Below are 23,320 nucleotides of genomic sequence, written 5' to 3'. Positions count from 1 at the left end.
TCAGCTATGTCTCTAGCCTAGAAGAGTATCTAACAAAATGTAGGTGCTGAATAAATGTTTAAATGAAAAACTTGTTTAAAAGTTCTTTCTTTTATGAAATGATGATAATGGGCAGTGGGTATATTTTAGTACCTTTCTTGACAGTATAAAAAGTTGACAACCTTTATCTAATTTTTTAAAGGAATGGTTTACAGGTCTGTAGAAGTCAAACGTTCTGGTACCTTGGGTTAGCATATCGTACTGATAATGGATTAATTTGTAGTCTCATATTTCATGTTGGTCAGTTAGCTCTGTTGAAACAATATTTTTATTTCTCTGAGTATAATTCCAGATAGGCTTTAGAAAACTCAAAACAGACAGTAGTTGGATAAGAAAAAACCTGTTATGTGTACAGAAATAGAGAACAGTGAAAAATGAAAGAAAAACACATGTTGAATTAATTTAGTAGTATTCTAGTTTAGGAAGAATTGGCAGGCAGTCCTTATACTTAAGAACCCATTATTCTTTCATTTATTCTTGGACAGCCATTGAGGACCATGAGAGCATAGGGCAAAGAGTAAACATCTTCCAGGGCTGATTGAGAAGGCCTAGTAGAGATCACATTTGAACTGAGTATTGAAGGAGGAGTAGGGATTTGTATGTGGAGAAGGGATGGGAGAGGGTTATGCCTAACAGTAAGATAGGTTTGTGCAGAGGCACTGAGTAAAATGTATTAAGATAATGTACCCAGTAACGTAGTCCCAACTCCCATTAACAACCTTCCTTTTATTAATATTTTCCAAACTCTAATGAATATGTATATTGAATATATACACCCATGTTAATGTACTGATACTGTATACATATTGTGTTGTGACTTTTTTCACCTAACAGTGTTGTGCATCTTTATAATTCAAGAAGTATACTTGTAAAACATTTTAAAAAGTAAGCTTCATTTAAAGTTTTTTTTTTTAACTAGATAATACAAGTATAAGGGACAAATGCAAAAGGTTCCGAAGGATATGTAGTGAAAAGTATGTCTTTCTCTCATCCCTGTCTCCTAGCATCTTTATCCTTCCCTGGAAGCAATCACTGTTTTCAGTTTCTTATATATTCTTGCAGAGGTGTTCTGTATAATATTTTTATTAGCTGTATAATATTTAAGTAATGCTTAATTAAGTAATTTATATACTAAATTCTCATACATTTAGATTTCTGACATCTTGCAAACAATAATGAGATATTCTTTTTTTTTAAATTAAATTCAGTTTTATTGAAATATATTCACATACCATACAGTCTTCCATGGTATACAATCAACTGTTCACAGTACGATTATATAGTTGTACATTCATCACCACAATCTATTTCTGGACATTTTCCTTACATCAGAAAGAATCAGAATAAGAGTAAAAAATAAAAGTAAAAAAGAACACCCAAACCATTCCCCCATCCCACCCTATTTTTCATTTAATTTTTTTCCCCATTTTTCTACTCATCCATCCATACACTAGATATAGGGAGTGTGATCCACAAGGTTTTCACAATCACACTATCACCCCTTGTAATCTACATTATTATATAGTTGTCTTCAGGAGTCCAGACTATTGGGTTGGGATTTGATAGTTGCAGGGATTTACTTGTAGCTTTTCCAATACATTAAAACCTAAGAGGTGTTACCTATATAGTGCATAAGAATGTCCACCAGAGTGACCTCTCGACTCCATTTGAAATCTCTCAGTCACTGAAACTATTTTGTCTCATTTTGCATCCCCGTTTTGGTCAAGAAGATATTCTTAATCCCATGATGCCAGGTCCAGATTCATCCCCAGGTGTCATATCATGCATTGCCAGGGAGATTTATACCTCTGGGAGTCGGGTCCCAAGTAGGGTGGAGGGCAGTGAGTTCACCTGCCAAGGTGGCTCAGTTAGAGAGAGAGAAAGGGCCACATGTGAGCAACAAAGAGGTACTCAGGGGGAGACTCTTAGGCACAATTACATGCAAGTTTAGCTTCTCCTTTGCAGTAACGAGCTTCATAAGGGCAAGTCCCATGACAGAGGGCTCAGCACATCAAACTGCCAGTCCGGATGTTTGTGACATCAGCATCAGTCCAGGCGAGGAAGTCCAACACCTCCACACTTTCACCCAGCTCCTTGGGGTGGGGTGGGGGAGCTGTAAATATATTTTTTATTTTCTGCCCAAATTACTTTGGGGTGTGTCACTATTTCACTCTAATCTATACTAACATACTGTATCTCACTTCCTATTCAAAGTTCCATGTAATTATGGTGTTTGAACAAACCGACTGTAGAGTTATACTGTTTAGAAAATATAGATCCTGCACCAAATAGACATCTGTTCCCTTGGTCTCACATGGAAGTTGAAGTTTTAAAACACAGTCAGTTTCGACCTTTATCCTTTGACTTGGTTTGCCCTAGTCTTAACTAGATCTGCTTCATTCATGTCACTAATTGGAAGTCTGAGCTCTTTTTCAGCTTTTTTTTTTAATAGTTACTGTATGCGCTAATACTGACATTCATATCTGCCGAGCTCTAGCTCTGAGTTTCAGGTGTCTCAGAGATACCCATTGTTCCAGAGACCAATCAGGTTATACACTAAAGGGTCAGCATCTCAAAATTTGGAGATAGCCATTACAATTCAGGAATTGAGTTGACTGCTATAAGAGCTTACAATCTAGGGACCATTAAAATAATCATTTCCGTGTTAAGCTGTGTTCTAAGATTCAATTCTGAGTTTACACATTGTAGTTAGTCCATATTGGTGAGGCATTATAGTGTTTGCCTTTATTTAATATATCTTTATTTTTTAAATATTGCTTACCAGAGTAGAATTGCTGGGTGAAAATATAATCTTAGAATAATTGTTGACATTAGAAAGTCCCGCATCATTTTAGAGTTTTTTTAAGAAATTAATTTGGAACGCATCTGAACAGAAGTGATAATAGAAGTGGTAAGAATAGATGAGATAGCTAAGGGAGAGAAAAGAAAATAGTTGCAGAGATAGAAGAGGAAGGAGGGGGAGTCAGCTATACTGTGGCCTTTAAACATACAGTGACTCCTTCCAGAGGTAAATGTGGCTCAGAGTTCTGGAATCTGACCACTCTTTTCTTCACATTCCTGTATTTCCCTAATAATAAGCCTTCCCCTTATTAACCCATCTTTCTGGGCTTACTACTTCTCTACTTCATTGTAATATTTTTAACTCCTTGAAAACACAGTTCAGTTTTTATAAATACCTATTGAAATACCCTTTTTCATTACATGTGGTAGGCCCTGTGACTGTAACAGTAATCTGAGACTTGGTTCTTGCCTTCTTAAAACACATGCTCTAAAAGGACAAACAAAAGAGGCAATTACATATTATTATTGTTATTTTTGTGTGTGTGGTAATGAAGGTGTCAGGGATTGATTTTGGTGATGAATGCACAACTATGTAATGGTACTGTGAACAGTTGAATGTACAATTTGTTTTATATGACTGCATGGTATGTGAATATATCTCAATAAAATGAATATTTTAAAAAAAGAGGCAATTATAATTCAGTTTGTTAAGAGGCTTTGGGTACACACAGGAAGATACACCTATCTAGACTTGAGGGATCTAGTTCAGCTTTCAAGAGAAAGTCTGAATCTAAAGGGAGTTGGGGCAGAGGAATGTGGGAGAGTTTCAAGCAGAAAGAACAGTTTGAGTGGGGTATGAAGATGAGAAAGCATTGGTATTAGGGAGATCAAAATTCGGAGTAATAAAAGGAGTCAAATTATAGTGGTTTAAAAACGCTAAAGAGTTTCCTAAGGGCAGTAAGAAGTAGGAGAGTTATACATCTGTAACTGCAATAGGAGAATAGGTTTGAGGGGCAAGAAATAAGCAGAAAACCAGTTAGAATCCTACTGCTGAAGTCCAGATTAGAAAATATAGTTTCTAGACCTAGAGGAGTGGCAGCAGGAATGGAGAGAAATACAAATATTTGAGAGATATTTAGAGGTTTAATCAGTAGGAGTTGGTGTTTGAGTGGATGGATGGTTTAGATGAGATAGAATGAGAAGCCAAGGATAATACTACTGGGTTCTCGGTTTTGGCCATCGCGGGAGTGGTGGTGCCATCACCGATGTAGGGAAGTTCAGGTATGAACTTGTTGGGTTTGAGGTGCCCAAGGGACAACCAAATGGAGATGCCGAGTAGGCAGTTGGATGTAGTGGTCTGGAGCTCAGGAGAGAGGTCCTGAATGGAGATGTAGATTTAGAGTTGTCTTCTGGCAGTTGAAGAAAAGGTTTATTTTTTCGTAATTCTTTTGGTTGTGTTTAGCTACTTTGCCCTAGCGCCTTCCCCCCATTCCCTCCCATTTTGACCTGTAGCCGTGGTGAATTATGTTTCACAGTTTCTTGAACTTTCCAAGTTCTCCCTTGTTTGTGTTTCTTTTGTGTGGGCTTCTCCCTTTGCCTGGAAAGCTCTTCCTTCTTCCTCTCTTCCATTGATTCTTGTTTTCCTTAAAGACTTAGCTCAGGTGCTCTTTCTTGGGGAACCTTTCCTTCTGTCCCACAAATGGTTGCGTTACAATCTTGAGTTAGGTAAATACCCCTCCTTTGAATTTTCATAGCATCCTGTGTGAGTCTGTATCTTAGCAGTTTATCTATTTGTCTGATTTTGTGTTCCTTAATGACGGAGATTATGACCTTGTATTTGTAACCCCAGGACCAAGCATACCTTGGAACATAATGGGCATTTGATACATGCTTAGAAATAAATATTGAATAAAAGGGAAGCAACTAATACAGAAACCCTTCTACTTATAATAAAATAGGTTTTGAAAGCCTATTTCTAAGTCCTTAAGCTCATTTTTTTAGGTCCAAATGGCAGAGATTAGAGTTTTGTCTTTGTATCTGCAGGACCACGCCAAGTGGAACATAATAGACATTTGATAAATATTTGGAAATAAATATTGAATAAAATGGTGGCAACTAATAGAAACTCTTCTACTTACAAGAAAATAGATTTTAAAAGTCTGTTTCTACTTCCTTAAGCTAGGTTTTTAGGTCCAAATGGCTGTACCATAACTACTGTTCATTAATAGAAAGGAGGGTGGAGGAGGATGGAATTGACAAACTTTTGTTGTAAGCTTTCTTTGAATATATTAATGAGAATTTATAACCATTGTAAGTAAAGAAGCTTCTATGTAATTGACATTTTAAGTAGAGTTTCTAACTGGAGGGAAGTACAGCACTGAAATTTGAGGCAAAATGTGTCATTTTTTTATTGTAGTAAAATATGTATAACATAAAATTTGCCATTTTAACTATTTTTAAGTGTACAATTAGTTACATTCATAACATTGAGCTATATCACCACTAGCCGTTTCCAAAATTTTTCATCGCCTGAATAAAAACTGTTTACCCATTAAGCAATAACTCCCCATCTCCCATATCCCTTCTGGTAACCTCTAATCTACTTTCTGTTTCTGTGAATTTGCCTGTTGTAGATATTTCATATAAGTGGAATCATACAATATTTGTCCTTTTATGTCTGGCTTATTTCACTTAGCATGATGTTTTCAAGGTTCATCCATGTTGTAGCATACATATATCTGAACTTTGTTCCTTTTTATGACTGTGATATTCCATTTTATGTATATGCCACATTTTGTTTATTCACTTGCTGAGGGACACTTGGATTGCTTCCATGTGGCAGCTGATGCTGCTATGAACATTGGCATGCAAATGTCTGTTCACATCTGTGCTTTCAGTTCTTCTAGGTATATACCTAGGAGTGGAATTGCTGGGTCGTATGGTAATTCTGTGTTAAGTTTTTGAGGAACTACCAAACTGTTTTCCACAGCAGCTGCTCCATACTTCCATCAGTGATATATGATGGTTCCAGTTTCTCCACATCCTTGTCAACACTTGTTATTTTCTGTTATTAAAATTATAATTATTAAAACCATCCTAGTGGATGTGAGAAGCGGTATCTCATGGGTTCAGTTTGCATTTCTCTAACGACAGATGGTGTTGTGCATCATTCCATATGCTCATTGGCCATTTGTGTAGCTTCATTAGAGAAATATCTATTCAAGTTCTTTGCCCATTTTTTAAAAATTAAATTCAGTTTTATTGAGATATATTCACATACCATACAGTCATCCATGGTGTACAATCAGCTGTTCATAATTCCATCATATAGTTATGCATTCATCACCCCAGTCTATTTTTTTTTAATGCAGTTTTATTGAGATATATTCACACAACATACAGTCCTTCAAAGTGCACAATCAGTTGTTCATAGTTGTACATTGATCACCATAATCAATCTCTGAACTTTTCATTACTCCAAAAAATAAAATAAAAATTAGAATAAAAAAGAACATCCAAAACATTCCATTCCCCACCTCCCCTCATTGTTCATTTACTTTTTCTCACACTCATTCCTTGTTTTGCTTAACTTTATCAGAAAATTTAAAAACAAGCACTAAAAAAACATTTCAAAACCATAACAAAGGACTGAGAAAAAACATATAACCTAAAATAACTACATTGCTTCCAACATGTTCCTACCCTACCCCAAGAAAAATAGACTATAACTCAACAAAGGAATAAGAAAAACAAATAACCTAAATAACTACATTTCTGCAAACTTGTTTCTACCACAACCCCCAGAAATTAACAAACCATAGTTGTTCCTGAGCATTCCCAGAACATTGTTTACCTTCCATAATTTATCTGTTATTAGATTATCGTTCCCCCCTCACTATTTGCTGTCTTTCGCTAGGTCCCCTACATTCCACAGTATAAACCATTTATTTTACTTTTTTCCCAGTGTTCACATTAGTGGTAACAAACAGTATCTCTCTTTTTGTCCCTGGCTTATTTCGCTCAGCACTGTCTTTTTTTTTTTTTTTTTTAAATCTTCATTTTATTGAGATATATTCACATACCACACAGTCATACAAAACAAATCGTACTTTCGATTGTTTACAGTACCATTACATAGTGGTACATTCATCACCCAAATCAATCCCTGACACCTTCATTAGCACACACACAAAAATAACAAGAATAATAATTAGAGTGAAAAAGAGCAATTGAAGTAAAAAAGAACACTGGGTACCTTTGTCTGTTTACCCCAGTCTATTTTTGAACATTTTCCTTACACTAGAAGGAATCAGAATAAGAAAAAATAAAAGTAGAAAAGAACACCCAAACCATCTCCCCCATCCCACCCTATTTTTCATTTAGTTTTTGTCCCCATTTTTCTACTCATCCATCCATACAGTAGATAAAGGGAGTGTGATCCACAAGGTTTTCACAGTCACACTTGTCACCCTTTGTAAGCTACATTGTTATACAATCGTTCAAGAGTCAAGGCTACTGGGTTGGAGTTTGATAGTTTCAGGTGTTTACTTCTAGCTATTCCAATACATTAAAACCTAATGAGGGTTATCTTTATGGTGCATAAGATGTCCACCAGAATGACCTCTCGACTCTATTTGAAATCCCTCAGCCAGTGAAGCTTTATTTCGTTTCATTTCGCATCCCCCTTGTGGTCAAGAAGATATTCTCAGTCCCACAATGCCGGGTTCACACTCGTCCCCGGGAGTCATATCCTGTGTTGCCAGGGAGATTTACACCCCTGGGCAGCAGGTTCACCTGCCGAGATGGCTTAGCTAGAGAGAGAGGGCCATGTCTGAGCAACAAAGAGGCACTTGGGGAGACTCTTAGACACAATTATATGCAGGTTTAGCCTCTCCTTTGCAGTAATGAGCTTTGTAAGGGCAAGTCCCATGATAGAGGGCTCGGCACATCAGACTGCCAGTTTGTGAGAACATCAGCATCAGTCCAAGTGAGGAAGTCCAACGGTTCCACATTTTCCCCCAGCTCCTCAGGGGAGCCCTGCATATACATCTTTATTCTTTGCCCAAATTACTTTGGGATGTGTCACTATTTCACTCTAACCTGTACAAACCTACCATATCTCACTTCCTATTCAAAGTTCCATGTAATTGTGCTGTTTGAACAAACTGACTGTAGAGGTTATAGTGTTTATAAAGTGAACCTAAGTTTTTAATTTTAATGAAGTCCAATTTATCTATTTTTTTCTTTTGATGCCTATGTTTTTGATGTTATATTTACAAAGACATTGGCAAGTCCAGGGTCCTGAAGATTTGCCCCTGTGTTTTCTTCCAAGAGTTTTATAATTTTAGCTCTTAAATTTAGATTTTTGATCCATTTTAAGTTAGTATAGTATAAGGTGAAGATCCAGCTTCATTCTTTTGCATGTAGATAATCCGTTTTCCTGTCAGTATTTGTTGAAGAGACTGTTCTTTCTCCATTGAATATGCTTGGCATCCTTGTCAAAAATCAGTTGACCATAGATGTAAGGGTTTATATCTGGGCTTTCAGTTCTATTCCATTGGTCTGTATGTCTATCCTTATTCCAGTACAACACTGTTTTGATTACTGTAGTTTTGTAGAGGATTTTGAAATTGGGAACTATGAGTCCTCCAACTTGGTTCTTCCTTTTTGAGATTGTTTTTGGTAATCTGAGTCCTGTGAAATTACATATGAATTTTAGGATAGATTTTTTTTTTCCATTTCTTCAAAAACCAGCATTGGGGTTTTGATAGGGATTGCATTGAATCTGTAGAATGCTTTGCGTAGTATTGGCATTGTAACAGTATTAATAAGATGTCTTTCTACTTATTTAGATGTTCTTTAATTTCTTTCAGCAGTGTTTTGTAGCTTTCAGTGTATAAGTCTTAGGCTTCCTTAATTGAATTTATTCCAAGTATTTTATTTTTTTGTGTTATTGTAAATGGAATTGCTTTCTTAATTTTCTTTTCATATCATTCGTTGCTGTTATATGTACATACAATTGATTTTTGTATCTTGATCTTGTAGCTTGGAATTTTGCTGAATTTGTTTATTAGCTCTAATTTTTTTTGTGAATTCTTTTGTGGTTTTTTGTATATAAGATAATGTCATCTGTAAATAAAGGTAACTTAACTTCTTCTTTTGTAATCTGGATGCCTTTATTTATTTTCTTGCCTAATGCTCTGGCTAGAACTTCCAGTACTTTGTTGGATAGAAGTGGGGCACATGGACATCTCTGTCTTGTTCCTGATCGTAGGGGAAAAGTATTCAGTCCTTCACTGTTGTGTGTGAAGTTACTTTAGAAAAGAAATAAAAAGAAAAAAGAAAACCCAAATCCTCCCATAGCCCTTGTCACCCCCTATTTCTGACCCATAGTATTGATGTGGTACATTTGTTACTGTTGATAAAAGAGTATTAAAATATTACCATAGTTTGCAGTAAGTACATTTTCCCCATATAACCCTCTATCATTAACTCATTGCAGTAGTGTGGTACATTTGTTCTAGTTCATGAAAGAACTGTTTAATGTTTGTATAGTTAATCACAGACATTGTCTACCACAAGATTCACTGTGTTGTACATTCCATGTTTTAACCTCTAACTTTCCTTCATACCTCTCCTTTCTTGCTTTCATAGTGTCTGATGAGAAATCAGCACTTAATCTTATTTGGCTTCCCTTATATGTGGTGAATAGCTTTTCTCTTGCTGCTTTCAGAATTTTCTCCTCTTCAACATTTGACAGTCTGATTAATATGTGTCTTGGAGTTGGTCTCTTTGGATTTATTCTGTTTGGAGTATGTTGAACGTCTTGGATTTGCATATTTATGTCTTTTATAAGAGTTGGGAAATTTTCAGCCATCATTTCTTTGAATAGTCTTCCTGCCCCTTTTCCCTTCTCTTCTTTTCCTGGTACACCCATGATGCTTACATTTGTGTGCTTTGTGTTGTCAATCATTTCCCTGCGAACCTGCTGAAATTTTTTCATTTTTTTCTCCCATTTGTTCTTTTGTCTGTTCAGATTTGGTTGTCTGTCTTCTAGCTTGTTGATTCTTTCTTCTCCCTCTTCAAATCTGCTATTGTGTATAATTTTTTCCTTGCAATTTTATTGAGATATAGTCACATACCATACAGTCATCCAAAGTGTACACTCACTTGTTCACAGTATCATCATTTAGTTGTGCATTCATCACCACAATCAATTTTTTGAACATTTTCCTTACTCCAAAAACAAAAATAGTAATAAAAATAAGAATAAAATAAAAAAGAACACCCAAAACAACCCATCCCCCCACCCCACTCCACTCCCATGCTGGTTTGAAATGTATGGATCCCAGAAGAGACATGATCTTTTAATACAATCTTTTTGGGTGGAACCCTTTGATTGAGTGTTTCCATGGAGATGTGACTCACCCAACTGTGGGTGAAACTTTTGATTAAATGATTTCCATTGGGATGTGACTCTGCCCATTTCGGATTGGTCTTAGTTAGATCACGGGATTCCTTTAAGAGAGCTCAGAGAAACTAGGAGCAGAGAGAAGCTGAGAGATGTGTTTGGAGATAAGTTAAGATACGTAATCCAGAGTTTGCCCTGGAGAAGCTATGAGAGGACTCCTAGACGCTTGGAGTGAAATGCAACCTGGGAGTAAAGAATGAGCAGACATGGACCCACGTGCCTTACCAGCTAACAGAGGTGTGTCAGATGCCATCGGCCTTTCTTCAGTGAAGGTATCCTCTTGTTGATGCCTTAGTTTGGACACTTTTATGAATATCGTGAACTAATAAATCCTTTTTATAAAAGCCGATCCGTTTCTGGTATTTTGCATAACGGCAGCATTAGCAAACTGGAACACCCCCTATTATTCATTTACTTTTCTGGCCCCATTTTTATACTCATCTGTCCATACACTGGATGAATGCAGTATGAGCCACAAGGTATTCTATAATCACATAGCCACACCATATAAGCTATATTTATACACTCGTCTTCAAGAAACAAGGTTACTTGGTTGCATTTCGATAGTTTTAGGTATTTCCTTCTAGCTATTCTAATACATCGAAAACTAAAAAGGAATGTCTATATAGTGCATAAGAATAACCTCCAGAATGACCTCTTAATTCCATTTGAAATCTCTCAGGCCCTGAAACTTTACTTTGTTTCGTTTCTCTTCCCCCTTTTGGTCAAGAAGACTTTGTCGATCCCATGATGCTGAATCCAGCCTCATTCCTGGGAGTCATGTCCCACATTGCCAGGGAGATATATACCCCTGGGAGTCATGTCCCACGTAGTGGGTAGGGCAGCGAGTCCACCTGCCAAGTTGGATTTTATAAGTAGGTTTACCCTCTCCTTCGTAGTAACAGGCTTCAAAAGGGCAAGCCCTGAGAGTGAGGGCTTGACCTACTAAATTGGTAGTCCCCATTGTTTACGAGCATATAAGGAATTTCCTATGTGGGTGAATTTAATATTTCCACATTTTTCCCCAGTCCCTCAAGGGGACATTTCAAATACTTTTTTATCCTCTGCCCAAATTACTTTGGAATGTATTGGGGCTTCACGCTATCCTGTACAAACAAACCAGATCTCACTCCCTATTCAAGGTTCCATGTAATTATGGTGTTTGAATAAACTGACCATACAAGTTAAATAATATAGTGTGGTACAGAAAATAAAGATTTTCCACCAAATAAGCATCTCTTTGGTCTCACACAGAAGTCAGAGTTTTAAAACACGGTCAGTATTACCCTCTACGCTTAGTCTGATTTGCCTTAGTTCTAATCCAAGGCCATTTTGTTCATATCTCTGAAGTCTTTTAACATTTGCTGTATGGGGTAATGTTGACATTCATAGCTACTGAACTCTAGCTCTGAGTCTCAGATGTCACACAGATACCTGAAGTTCCAGGGAATGACCAGGTTATATACAAGAACTTAGCATCTCAGAATCTAGAAATAACCATTACAACTCAGGCTGTAAGAGCTTACAATCTAGGAACCATTATAATAAGCCTTCCCCTGATAAATTATGTTCTCAGATTCAGTTCTCAGAGTTTGTACGTTTTAGTTAGTCCTTATTAGCAAGAAGTTACAATGTCTTTCTTTTCATTTCTGGCTTATTTCACTCAACATATTGTCCTCAAGTTCCATTAACCTAGTTGCATACCTCACAACTTCATTTCTTCTTTCAGCTGCTCAATATTCCATTGTATGTATACACCACAGTTCACCATTCCATTCATCATTGCTGTACTCTTAGGCCACCTCCATCCATTGCAAATTGTGAATACTGCTGCTGTAAACATGAGTGTGCAAATGTCCACTTGTGTCCCTGCTCTCAGTTCTTCCACGTGTGTGCCCAGTAATGGGGTTGCAGGACTGTATGACAACTCCATACTTAGCTTCCTGTGAAATCACCTCACTGCCCTCCAGATGGGCTGCACCATTCTAGTTCCCCACCAGCAGTGATTAGGTCCATCCCTCTCTTCACATTTTCTCCAGCACTTGTATCCCTCTGTTTAATTTTTAACATTTACTTCTTAGTGAACAATCAGTAGTTCCCGGTATAATCACATAGTTATGCCTTCACCACCACCACTTATAAGTGGATGTTCCCTTTCTTCTGCAAAAAAAGAGGAAGAGGAGAAAAAAGACAAAAGAAAAAATAAAATAATGATGAATAAAAAAATAAAATAAAAAATAAAAATAAAATAAAATACATTAAAAAGTTCAGACACCACCACCAGCAGCAAGAATCCCATAACCCTCTCTTATATCCCCCTCTTATAGACATTTGGTTTTGGTATATTGCCTTTGTTACAGTTAGTCGAGGCATATTTCAATTTTACTGTTAACTGTTGACTCAGTTTTGCATTGATTGTATTTTTCCAGTACTACCCCATCCTCAGCACCTTGCAAAATTGACATTCATTTGTTCTCCCTCACATAAAAACATTGTATTTGCACATTTAATCACCATCATTGACCACTCTAGTTTTCACTAAGTTATACAGTATCAGTTTTTTATCTTCCGTCTTTCCTTCTGGTGTCCTACAAGCCCCTAGACTTCCGCTTTCAACTGTATTCCAGTATATTTGTCATGCCATCTTAAGTATCTTTTATTTCCATAATTCCTGTTATTTTTCTATGTATTCTTTCAAATTCTTCATGCTCTTCTAGTGTCGTCTTAGTATCCTTTATCTCTTTATATACATTTTCCTTCATTTCTTTGAATTGATTCAGGAGATTTGTTTGAACATCTTTGATTAGTTATTCAAGATTCTGTGTCTTCCGACATTTTGATTTGTTCCTTTGGACCATTTCTTCTTGAGTTTTAGTCTGCCTTGTGATTTTTTGCTGCTATCTGGTCATGTGATTATCTTGATGGATCTGTTCTGAAGGTCGGTTTCTCTCTTGTCTAGGATTTAGTTGTTGCCTAGGTTTGTATTAAGGCACTGCTTTGACAGTTGGGTTGTCCATATTTCTCAGCCAAAACAGGGCCAGGTCCCCATGTAGAACAGCTCCAACATGCTTGGATGGGGTCTGGAAAGGCTCTGAAAAGCTCTGTAGTTCCCCTGCACTTTCTGGCCTGCCCAACAGATGGCACTCTTGGGTTATTTGTTCTTCCTCAGAAGCTATTTACCTCCTGGAGCTCAGTATTCTCTTGTCAGGTGAGGCTGAAACTGCGGAGATCCTGTGCCTTTACTTTGCTGACCAAAATCTGGCTCAGTGTGGGTCTCTGTCTTGTCTATACCTGTGGCAGAGGACTCCTACAGCTGCCCCAGTCTGCAGCCATCCCCCAGGCAAGGATCTGCCACCCACTGCAGTTTTCCTCAATGGTGGGGGATGGGCACCAGTACCCATGGCTAGAATCGCAGTCTCTGTCCACATTTTCTCAGACTATTTGTCTCTCACTGACCTGGGCATTGAAATGCCCTCCCCTGTTTCCTGGGTCTCCAAACAGTTCATTCAGACAGTTTCTGCCTGGTTACTTGTTGTTTTTAGGGAAGATTTTGTGGTTCCCTCCCTAATTCTCCATTTGGAAGCTCTTTCTAAAGGTACCCATTTTGTATTCTGCTCTCCCCAGTGGTATGAGTCCTACCATGGGTCCCTGTGGGCTTGGGTCTCTGTGTCTGGATATAGGTGGGAAGCTGTCTCACTGCTGTGAGATATTTTATAGTCTGCGTCCCCAGTGGAAGGTGGGACGGATCCTGGCTGCTGCCTCTGGGCACTTCCTGAGCTGTGTGAGACCCAGTGAGGGGGAGGGGAGAGGACCAGCCTGTCTGGGATGGTAGTTTCTTGCCTGATATTTTTCTCTTTTCTTCAATTCAGCAAAGATCCTTCTCCAGTCTTTACCATCCTCCAGAATTCTGAATAAGTGAGAATTGTCCTTTTTTTTTGCCGAACCTCTGGGGAGAGGTTTTCAGTAGCTGTGTTACATCGCCATGTTCATGACATCACTCTATGGGTGACCCTACTGATTTTTTTGTTGTCTTTTTCTTAATTCAGTGTTCGCTTGGTTGCTGTAAACCTTTGACTGTTTTCCAGAGTTTTGACAAAGTGCTTTTGACAATTTTTGCTTGTTTTTTTTTATGTTTCTTTGGAGGGAGGAGAGTTTGGATCTGCTATTTTGCTGACATCACTCTGTATTTCTTTTATATAAATCCACTGTGGTATTTATTGAATATCTAAGGTATATTTATAATAATTAGGATATAAGTTCAGCTGCTATTACAACAGCCAAAATAGTAGTGGTTTTTATAAATTAGGGTTTTCTCTCTCAATAATCTTATGAGTAATCTACGCTAATGTGGTAGCTCCATGATGTCAGGGACGGAGGCTGCTTCTGTCCTGTTCCTCTCCCATCCTAAGAGTGTGACCCGCATTGTCCAGGATAGCGCACCATAATGTCTATATTCTAGAACGGCAATTGATTTTTTTTAATTGTAAACTTTAACATATATACATAACAGTGATAACTTTCAAAGTAAAGATTTCACAAGTATTTAGAGAGGCAAATTTCGAAGAATATCATGGGTCACAGTTCCACAACTTCGCCATTTCCATTATTGTAAAATATAATGTACATACAGAAAGGTGTCAACTCTCGATGTACAGCTCAACATGCAGTTATATAGGTAATTTCAGAAATTGTCATGGATTACAGTTCCACAGTCTCAGTCCCTTACCTATTATGCAACACATGGTATATACAGAAAGGTGAAGACCTTCAAGGCAAATTTTATGAGCAGCTATAGAGCAAATCCCAAAGGATGCTATAAGCTACAGTTCCACCATGTCATTTACCTCCTTCCAGCCATTTCAACAGTCCAGCATCCAAAAAATATATATATACACACACACACGTACATATGTGTAGTTTTAGTATTCATACACCTTTGTTAAGTTTTATCTTGTTTCTTGCTACCGCTTCCTCTCACTTAATCTCTTTCTTCATCTTCAGAGGTGTCTAGGCAGTGAGCACCCTAACTTGTTCATGTTGAAAGGTGGTGTCGACAGTATGGGGGAGGGGGCTGCATTTGATCGTTGATCTTGATGAGGCTGTTGCCTCTGGGTTTTAGGACTTGTCTGACATAGGAACACTCTTGTGGATTTAAGTTTCTGAGAGATAAAACTTAGTGAGTGAATCTTTTATAGAATCTCAGGTAGGGATGTAGGTATTTGGGGACCATACTGTGGCCATTTGGGATGGCTAGCTGGAGCTTGCATAATAGAAACTTCCAGGATAGCCTCTTGACTATATTTGGGATCTCTCAGCCCCTGAGACTTCAGCTTGTTACCTTTCTTTTTACCCCCTTTTGGTCAAGTAGGCATTTTCAGAAGGGCAGCAAAGTGTTGAAAGAAAAATTGAAAGAGGTCTTTAGTCTGAACTTTCCCTTTAAGGGGATGACCGAGAGTTGCCTACATTATTTCCATTCACATCCCATTGGTCAGAACTTTGTAATTATGTGGTCACAGTGACTTTGAGGGAGTTTGGGAAATAAAGTCTTTAGCTCACATGTATGTGCCCAGCTAAAATTTCTTTAGAAGAAAAGGAAAATTGGTTATTGGAGGACAACTAGTAGTCAGCCTCATTTCATATTCACTGTTTCTTTTGTATTGTTGAGAGTTTAAACTTCATTTGAGCAGTAAATAAATGATTTTAAGATTTCTGTACCTATATATTGTAATCTCTGCGTTTAAAATGTAAAATTGAGAAATCATCCTCTTTTACATTTCAGGAAAGAGTAGCTCAAACATGTATTTTTGGTATATTAATATTTATAATATTCTTTGCAGCTTCAAGAGAGACTTAGACTCTCTAGATAAAAATAATATGTGAACCATTCTTCTCTTGAAATTTGACCATTAAGTAATGACTGTTAGCTGAACTGGTAGGAAATGTTGCAAAATCAACCAAAAACAATGTGAAAAATTATTTTTTTTATTATGGTTCACAAGAACTACATTTGTATGATCTTGTGTTAAATGATATCCATAGTGGTAAATATATATTAAATTCAATTTATGCACTATCCATTTATTTTATCATGATAAGCTCTTAGTTTGTGTATTTTTTTTTAACCTGAGGGGGAATTTACCTCAACTGTTTCATGCCTAAATGGCTTCCCTCATTCCCTTAATATTAGTTGGTGTGTAAGTTTAGTGAATTAAATGAATTTTATTACAGATCCACAATCTCTTACCAATAATTCAGAAATCCAAAAATGGCAGAACAATCTATCTTGAATTCATTCGATCACACAACTGGATCTGAACTGACATGATACTACTTTCAGTCTTTATTTAGTGTTAATGTCATTCATATGACTGTGGAAATATTAATATTTAGATTACAGGATGCTGCTCTGGAAGGCACTGGGGATATTAAGTAATATGTAGTATTTGTATCATATTACCTTTCTAAAACTCTGGAAAATCAGAATTCTGGAAGGCATCTGGTATCAGAGGTTTCAGATAAGGAATTATGGGCCTTTGTTGGTCTAAGCAAAACATCAACACATCATAGATACACTGCAGACAGCATTATACCGTCACTCATACAAACAGAGAGAGAATTACTAGGTATAGTTTTATTATCAGCTATTTTAAAGAGTATGATTTATACAGCATTGTAAATAATAGCACTCTTTTAATGATAGTTTAAGATTATAACATTCTGAATGATTAAATAAATTGAATATGAATAAATTGCAAAAAGCGAAACAAGGTGATTTATTTACAGTATTTCTACCCCTTCCCCCCTTTTTTTAAAGCAAAGTTCTCATATAGATGTTGTTCGTTTTCCATGTGTGGTTTATATCAATGAAGTCCGAGTCATACCCCCAGGAGTAAGAGCCCATAGCAGCCTGCCTGACAATAGAGCATATGGGTAAGTCAATTCTCTTCTTAAAGATATTTTTTGAGTAAAGGTTGTCTTAAAAACATTCTTAAATGAAATTGTTTAAGGTATATTTTTCAGGTAAAAAAAAAAAACTGTATTCAGTATGGTTATGCTGCTTTGTAATCAACTCTAAATTTTCATAGCAGTGTATTTAGTAAAAATATTACCATAAACCACAAACTTGGAAAGAATAATTTGACCCTAAGTACTAGGTAAGAGTTTTTTCTTTCTTCATCCTTTTTTAAAAAGTTGGTGGAAATAGGCTTTACACTTTATAAAATATTCTCGAGTGGTGCTATTTAGTAGGTAAAATATTTTTAACCAGACTTTTCCTCTGAAAATAAAGGAGAATAAGTCTTAATATTTAGAAATATCTTTTCTTAATACATAATATCATTTTTCATGACTTCAGGTTCATCTTCTTAGCCTGCTACATGTGTCTTTTAAAAAATTTATGCTTTTACCTTAGCCGTAAGTTGTAACTAGCAAATAATTATTTGATGTTTTTTCTTTCTTAGGCTCTGTGGGAAAGAAACAAAATGTAAGACATAGTCTCTGACATGGAGTTTTTGATAACTTTATCAACTGACATAAAACAGGAATGTAATCTTAGTTGTAACGTGAATAATAATAATCTACTTCTGATTTTAATTACGTGGGGTAGAGCTATAAGCTAAGATTTGGTCAGGGAAACTTGAATATATACATAATAAGTATATCTTACATGAATTTTTAGTTTGTATTCTAAGTATTAGTCTTATGTACAATACCACATTTCTTTATATGCATGCTATGGATAACTCGTTTTTTTTTATATAAAGGAGTTAAGCTAGGCACTTAATGATATGTTATGGTGTAGATTCAAAGTTAAGAGCTCATTTCTTCATAACTGGAAAATTGTTGCTTAGTTGTAGAAAGAGATATAAAATCTTTCAAAGATGTCTTTGAAAAACAAAAACAAAATAAATGAGAATAGTGTTTATAATTAGGGATCATTATAATCAACTTCATAATTTTCCCCCCATGTTAGGGGGTAATAGAAAATAAAAACTCATATTTTCCTATACATTTCTTCCTGCTTTTCCTATTTAGGGACATGTGTGGAGAATGGGAAAGATGGGGTAATAATAAGGTTTCCAGCAGTTTTCTCTAATTGTATGTCTTTTGGTCAAGGAAGTTCTATTAGTTACCCACAGCAAATTTAGCAGTTTAAAATAGTAAACATTTATTATCTTACATAGTTTATAAGGGTAAGGAATCCAGGAGCAACTTAGCTGGCTCAGGATCTTCCATGAAACTATAGTCAAGATATAGGCAGGACTGCAGTCTCAGCAGATTTGACTAGGGCTGAAGGACTCGATGGCAGCTCATTCAGGTGGCTATTGGCAGGAGGTTTCATTTCCTTATTTCCTTGTCGGGAAAACTTCTCCATGGGGTTGCTCACATCATGACATGGCTTCACCTGCTGTGAGTGGTCTACGAGTGAGAGAGCCTGCCTAAGGCAGAAGCCACACTGAGTTTTGTAACTTAATATTGGAAGTGACATACAATTACTTTACCTTATTCTGTTGGTTACACAGACCAACCCTGGTACATTGTGGGAAGAGACTACATGAAAGTGTGAATACCAGGAAGCAGGGATAATTGTGGGCCATCTTGGGAGGCTGGCTACCACAGCAGGCAAAATGGATTTCTGCCATTTGCAGAAATACTTCACCCCCTTCTTAATCTCTCTTCTTTTTTCTTAGCTGGTGTTTTGGTTTGCTAATGCAGCCAGAATGCAATATCCCAGAAATGGGTTGGCTTTTTCAATGGGGATTTATTAGGTTGCAAATTTACAGTTCTAAGCCCATGAAAATATCCCAATTAAGGCATCAAGAGGTAGATACATTCTCTGAGGACAGGCCGATGGCATCCAGGGTTCCTCTGTCCATGGGAAGACACATGGCAGCATCTGCTGGCTCTTCTCTTCTGGGTTCTGGTTTCAAAATGGCTCTCTCCAAAATGTCTCTGGGTATTTTCTTTCTAAGCATCTCTTAGCTTCTATGAGCTCTCTCCAAAATGTCTCTGCCTTTTATCCTCTCATAGAGGACTCCAACAAGGGTATTAAGACCTACCTTGAATGAGTGAGTCACATCTTCAAGGAAACAGCCTATTCAAAAGCTCCCACCCACAATAGGTCTGCCTCCACAAGATTGGATTAAAAGAACTTAGGCTTTTCTGGGGTACATAACAGATCCAAACCGGCACAGCTGGGATGAGTAGCTGTTCTTGTTTGAATAACGCTAAATATGAAAGTGTCAGAAACAACTTTATATGTGATTAATATGTTGCAGAACAGTAAAATAAAATATTAAAATTAATACAAAATGCCAGGAATCCTGGCAACTCAAGATTGATAGTAATGTTAGAGTTCAAATGACCTCTGTGCGGTATACTTTACAATAGTGTTTTTTTTTTCATTATAAAATTCAGAAATGTATAGGAAAAATTAAAATCCCTGTAATCCCTCCATCCTGAGAGAATCCTAATGGCATTTAATGTATTGTGTTTTTCAATGTATGTGTGTTTGTATATTTATTTTGGTAAGTTTTTGCAAATGTATCTTATTTGAAGTTAAGTTTTAAAGTCAACAGGATAAAAGTAAGATAAAAGTCTAGTGCAGTCAAACTACTTTTGATTCTTTAAATCATTCTTCAGTGACAAGAAGCTGAGTCTTTGGGAGCTCAAAAGTAAGGAATTTACATTTCAGCCCTTTTTCTTTTCCTTGAGATATTGGAGGCCAAGGTCTAGTTTGAACAGGAAGGGTAGGAGGAAGAGACTAGAGTTGTTGAGCACGCATGGTTGAATTCGGGTAAGGTTGATGTATGATGCTATTCTGACCTGACTCATTGTACACTGTTTTGCATATTCCTTTATTTCATTTAGCATGTCAGGAGCATTTTCACATCTTTAAATATTATTTGAAAATATGATTTCTGGTGATTGCATAGTCTAATGAATATACTGTAATTTATTTCACTAGGTCCTTATATGGGGACCATTAGATGATTTTTAGTTTTTCAAATTAAAGAAATAGTATGATGAACATCCACTTGAGAAAAATGTTGGTTTACATCTCTGAGTATTTCTGTAGAAACACTTCCTAAAAAAAGTACCTCTTGATCAAAGAGTGTGAACATTTTCTGTTTCTTGATGTTTTATTGCCACATTGCCTTTGAGAATGGTTGCACCTATTTATACTTCTACCAGCAGTGTATGAGGGAATCTCTTTGATAACACTCTGGGCATTACACTTTTTACCACTTGGATTTTTATGTAAATAAATAACAGTGAAGCATGTGGTGTTTAAAATCAAGGTTTTAGTTGAGCCTAAGGAATTTCAGCCAAGGAGTACTTATGATATGGTAGTTTTCATATCAGGTGTGGCAAGATTTCAGTGTAATGCAAATTAAATAGGCTTTAGTCTTAAGCAGATAAGTCTAAAAAAACAAAAATCAAAACATTTGTGTAACTTGCTGCTATCCAAATGACAATGTAGACGTTGTCAGCATTTAGGGATCTGATGCTAAAATTTCTGATACAATACTATTATAGTCTTGTTTTAATGTGGATTAAATTGAAATCAAATTGTAATTATAATATACAATTGAAATATAGTTAACTCCTTATTCTGATGAAAGGAAATAATGATGAAGAATTATAAAATTAGATTCAAAACAATTAATTAGCATTTACTTTAAAATACATTTAAAAATTTAAGTATTTAGGTGTTTTAGAATGGTCCAAATAGCAGGGCAAAGATGCTTTGGTGATTAAAATTTTCAGTAAAACTCAAAGTGAATGGTCACCTGCTTAAGAATTGTATGTGAATAAAATTATGGAGAATATTATAATTAGCTGTATACTTTTGTTGTTTAAATCTTAAGAATAGTATTTCCTAATTTTAGAATTGCATTAAACTTGTACTTATTTTGTTTTTTTGATTTAGGAACTGATTGTTGCAGTGGTTAATACCTCAATTTTGTTTCATTCACAGGGAAACATCTCCACACACATTTCAGTTAGACTTATTCTTCAATAATGTAAGCAAACCAAGTGCCCCTGTTTTCGATAGGTTGGGAAGGTATGTATTTGCTAGGTAATTTCATTAGAAACTCATGAGTTAGTTATCAAAACCTTTTTATTTAGGTGGAATAAAAGGTTTTATCTGGTGGCAGAACTAAGAACTTAGGTTTTAATTTATCAATTAGCAACGTTAAAGAAATGTCAAAGTCCTAAGAAATGATGAGTTTATTTACAAAATAAAATTTTAAATCTGAAATATATCCATGTCTCATTTGCTTTTTACTGGCCCATCTCTGAATTTCTTATACATACCACATGACTTATCGAACTTCTTATTTGGAAAGATTGCTTTTTGGTTCTACTAAAAAAAGCTGTATGAAAACATTGATGGATAATATTTTGTCTGTGTCTTTTACATCACAATACTACAGAATTTAAAATCCCATTGCTACATATAATGTGAGAATTTAAAAGATACCCCCTTTTGGATTTAATACATCTTAGATATGATTAAAACTATATGGTTTTTGTGACGTCTGCAAACAAATTGACCATTAAATTGGTTTATTTAGGTCTCATTTATAAAACAAATCATTTTAAAGACAGCTTAAAAATGGAAACATTTCCATTTCTGTCAGGAATTAACAGTTTCTTAGATGTCACTCAATTTTTTATTTGTCCTTCTCTTATTATTAAATTATATTGATCATTTAGCCTTTTTAAATGATGGAAATGACAAGATAATCTGAAGCAGTAGTTTTTATTTTTATTTTTATTTTTTTTGATTTTTAATTTTTTTATTTTTTTAGTTGTTTTTAATATTTTAGAATGTTTTTCTTATGTTGGCTCCTATGTTTTGGTTTGTTAAAGCTCTGGAATGCAATATACCAGAAATGGGTTGTCTTCTAATGAGGACTTACTAGTTTACAAATTTACAGTTCTAAGGCCATGAAAATATCCCAATTAAGGCATCAACAGGATGATACCTTCTCTGAAGAAAGGCTGATGGCATCCAGGGTTCCTCTGTCAGATTGCAAGGTGCTTGCCTGGCATCTGCTGGTCCTTTGGTCCCGGGTTTCATTGCTTTCAGCTCCTGGTGTCAGTGGCTCTCTCAGCTCCTTCAGAGGCTTTTCTCTGAAAACCTTCTCTGGGTGTTTCTCTTTCTGCTGTCTCTGGGTATTTGTCTTTTATCCTCATGAAGGACTCCAGATCCACCTTGAATTGGGTGGTTCACATCTCAGTTGAAACAGCCTAGTCAAAAGGTCCCACCCACAATAGGTCTGCACCCACAAGCGTGGATTAAAAGAACATGGCCTTTTCTGGGGTACATAACAGCTTCAAAACAGCACAACCTACTTGATAAAAATAGGTGCTTTTCTTTAATTTTGATCTTAGTGTACATTTTTGGAAGATTATTATGTTGTGGTTCTCTACTCTGGATGTACATTAGAATTAACTGAGGTGCCTTTTTTTTTTTAACGTTTTGTTTTGAAATGATTTCAGACTTACAGGACAGTTGCAAAAATAACACAAAACTCCAACATACATCCCCACCCAGATACCCAGATCCGCCAGCTTTTAACATTTTGTCTCATTTGCCAAATAACTCTTACCCATCTATCCATCTGTTCATCTATCTATATATTTTCTAAACATTTGAAAGTAGGTTGTATACAACATGCTCCTCGATCACTTTTAATACTTCAATGTGCATTTCCTAAGAATAAAGATATTCACTTATATAACTACCTTATATACAGTTAAAATTCAAGAAATTTAACATTGATATAAAACTTCCAGTCTATGTCCTTTTATTTTTCATATGTCCCAGTAATGTTCATTTGGGTCTCTTCTCCATTATTACAAGGTCCGCAAGCCAGGATTATTTATTACATTTAGTTGTTATTGTCTCCTTAGTCGCTCTTTTTTTTTTTTAAATTGTGGAACCATATATACAACATAAATATTCCCATCTCAACCACTCCCAAACATAACATT

General features: G+C 36.1%; 1 protein-coding gene across 2 annotated transcripts in view; it reads left to right on the top strand.

Annotated features, from left to right (window-relative positions):
* Positions 1-23,320, top strand: part of VIRMA (vir like m6A methyltransferase associated) — a 111,254-nt gene that overhangs the window by 1,341 nt on the left and 86,593 nt on the right. For both annotated transcript variants that reach the window (XM_037802739.1, XM_037802740.1), the window contains exons 2-3: positions 17,127-17,242; positions 21,294-21,380. In XM_037802739.1, coding sequence (XP_037658667.1) covers positions 17,127-17,242; positions 21,294-21,380 — 203 coding nt within the window. The remainder of the gene's footprint in view (positions 1-17,126; positions 17,243-21,293; positions 21,381-23,320) is intronic.

Source organism: Choloepus didactylus, chromosome 14, assembly GCF_015220235.1.
Source record: "Choloepus didactylus isolate mChoDid1 chromosome 14, mChoDid1.pri, whole genome shotgun sequence".
NCBI lineage: Eukaryota > Metazoa > Chordata > Mammalia > Pilosa > Megalonychidae > Choloepus > Choloepus didactylus.
Note: the sequence above shows the minus strand (reverse complement) of the source record. Positions and strands in the feature narration are given on the sequence as shown.